Raw genomic sequence first — 2,348 nt, 5'->3', positions numbered from 1 at the left:
GCACACTGGGGCCCTGGCCTGCTCTTCCAGCCCCAGCCTGGGCACCCGGCCCAGTCAGCCTCGGGAGGAGGCGTCCTCCCACCCGGGGCAGCAGGGCCGGCCAGAGGCTGCGTGAAGGTTAACGATGCCGCCGGGTCCCCCGGTGCGGACGTCTCGCTGCTCTCCTCTTCTTGCGCAGGGCACTTTATTTTCTCTCCACATAGGTGACGGAGAAAAATGTCGATCCTGAAATGATGCTGCTGCCATTCCTGAGGAGGAATCATATCCTTTCCTTGGCCCCTCTCTCTCACAGGCGTGTGGCGGGGGCTTGGGTCCTCCTCAGATGAGCGCGCAGATGTCCTCAGAGCCACACTGTGGCCTTGCGCCCCGCTGTCGTGGCCCCGTGGCTCTCTGAGGAAGGCCTGGGCCCGGCTCTTGTGCACAGCGCACAGGTCTGCTCAGCGAGGCGTACTAGTGCTTGGGGTAGATGCTGAAGCCAGACAGTGAGGCGACGAGTCTTGGGGTTAAGCATCTCTGGAACTGAGTCACAGCCCTTACCCTCTGTTTTCAATGGCAAATCGTCATGCGTGTTAGAGCGAGAGAGCACAGAAATCTCCTGACACTGAGAAATGAGACCTGAACATGCTGCCTGGAGAAATCCCCCTGCCTGCTTTGTGGGAACTCGGCGGAGCACAGAGCTCAGCGGGCAGCTCCCACTTGTGCCCAGCGCCCTGGCAGCGAAGTCTGCATCTCTCCCCGGGAGGTGAAATCCCACAAACATACCCAGCTCCAAAGCGTCAGTGACCACTTTGAGACACATGAGTGTGCACCCGGAGGTCGCTCGAGGTCCTGAACAGAGGCACAAGCAGCAGCCGGGTAATAGGCAAAGCAACCGAGGTGCTGGGCTTTGGCTCCTGGTGCTGGCCGGGGCCCTTGAGGAACAGACACCGGAAACAGCATGACTGCAAGGGTTTGGGGAGGAATCCCAGTGGGAGGACAGAGGCTCTGGACCCAGCGCTGCCCCAGGGGTGCCTGGCGGGGACCCCCATCCAGTCTCCCCACAGCTCCGAGTCACGGAGGGGCAGGGTCCCATGGAAAGGGGATGGGGTTGACAGCCAGCGGGCCCTGGGCCGTGGCTCCCCTGGTGAGGGAGTCCTCTCTCCCTGCCTGTCCCTGCCTCTTGCTCCCATGAGGACTCCGGGTCAGCAGATCCAGGTGAAGGCAACACGGGGCAGGTCTAGGAGGCAAGGCTGGAGTCCTGGCCTCTGCCCCTCCAGCTCCGCCTCTGCTCGAGGTCCTGCCCTTGTCCCCAAATCCCACCATATAGGGAAGAGGCCCTGGTAGAGAGGGGGCACCTTCCTACCTTCTGGAAGCCCGCAGGACACTGACAGTTACGTGCACCTCCTGAGGTGGGCTTTGTCATCCTGGGCAGCCCTGTGTGGGGCTGCAACTGAAATCTGGGGGGGTCGTCGCTAAGGAATAGAAGATAGCAGACATGGGGTGCAACTAGTGGTGTCAGGCTCTCTTTCACTTCTTTCTCTGACTCTGAGAGCAGATGCGGGGGAGAGTCTCCAATGCAGTGTCTTCTGACCCTCCAGCCCAGAGGCACAGCCCTTCCTCTGGGGTTCTTCCCCATTTTCCCAGCCTGAGGCACAGTTCCTTTCACCCAGAGGACGGAGCCTCCGCACACAGAAGGGAGTCAAGAGTTTGAATGGCCACAGCAGCGGCCGGGCGCACATCCTCTGGTGAACACGCGCTGGGTGGGACCGAGAGTCCCGGTCGGGGCTGTGCCGGAGATGGGTGGACACGCATGCACACGCTCGCTGTCCTTAACGGTGGCCTCCAGTGCGACTCACCGGGACCAAGTACGGCTGCGGAGGCGGCGGCTGCGGCGCCTGCACCGTGATGGTCTCGCGCTATGACCGCGGCACCAGGAGGATCAGGTACCGCGCAGCGCGCTCCATAAAGGGGTGCCGGGCAGAGGCCGCAGCAGCGGGAGTTGGGGTAACCCCTTGGCCTTGCTTCAAGCTGGCCGCGGACAGTTTGTCCAGACAGTGTGGTTTCTCCCTTTGCACTTCGGGAACAATCTCCCTCTGCCTCTGCCGCTGCCTGTCTGTCTGTCTTACCCCAGCCCGCAGCAGAGCCGCCCTTCTGTCTTAGCAGGACTCGGCTTAGTGAGTTGGCATCTTTGTCTTCAGCACGGTCTCAGCATGGTCTAAACTCACGGCTTGTTTAGTCTCTGCAGCGAGCAGGCTGGGCTCCTGCAGCTCAGCAGCCTTTGCCGAGGTCACCACGCCAGCCCGGCCTCTCCCGTCCTGCCTGGGCCGTGCCGCCCCTGGGCCCCCCGTATCCCTGAGCACCCCAGCTTC

At 62.4% G+C, this 2,348-nt stretch overlaps 1 protein-coding gene across 8 annotated transcripts in view; it reads left to right on the top strand.

The window, feature by feature from the left end:
- Positions 1 to 126: 126 nt before the first annotated feature.
- The window catches only part of LOC104857583 (aldehyde oxidase 1-like), a 45,354-nt gene continuing 43,132 nt past the window's right edge, over positions 127 to 2,348 (top strand). For 2 of the 8 annotated variants that reach the window (XR_778889.3, XR_778890.3), the window contains exons 1-2: positions 128 to 261; positions 1,826 to 1,922. Coding sequence is in view for 3 of the 8 variants with exons in the window: in XM_010617579.3 (XP_010615881.1) it covers positions 231 to 261; positions 1,826 to 1,922 (128 nt within the window). In the remaining 5 variants the exon portion in view is untranslated. Of the gene's footprint in view, positions 262 to 1,825; positions 1,923 to 2,348 lie in introns of all 8 variants that reach the window. The other 6 variants (XR_778891.3, XM_010617579.3, XR_778892.3 and 3 more) reach the window with 4 other exon arrangements.

This window comes from Fukomys damarensis, unplaced genomic scaffold (genome assembly GCF_012274545.1).
Source record: "Fukomys damarensis isolate Sample0158 unplaced genomic scaffold, DMR_v1.0_HiC HiC_scaffold_26, whole genome shotgun sequence".
Lineage (NCBI taxonomy): Eukaryota > Metazoa > Chordata > Mammalia > Rodentia > Bathyergidae > Fukomys > Fukomys damarensis.
This window is presented reverse-complemented; position numbering and strand designations above follow the sequence as displayed.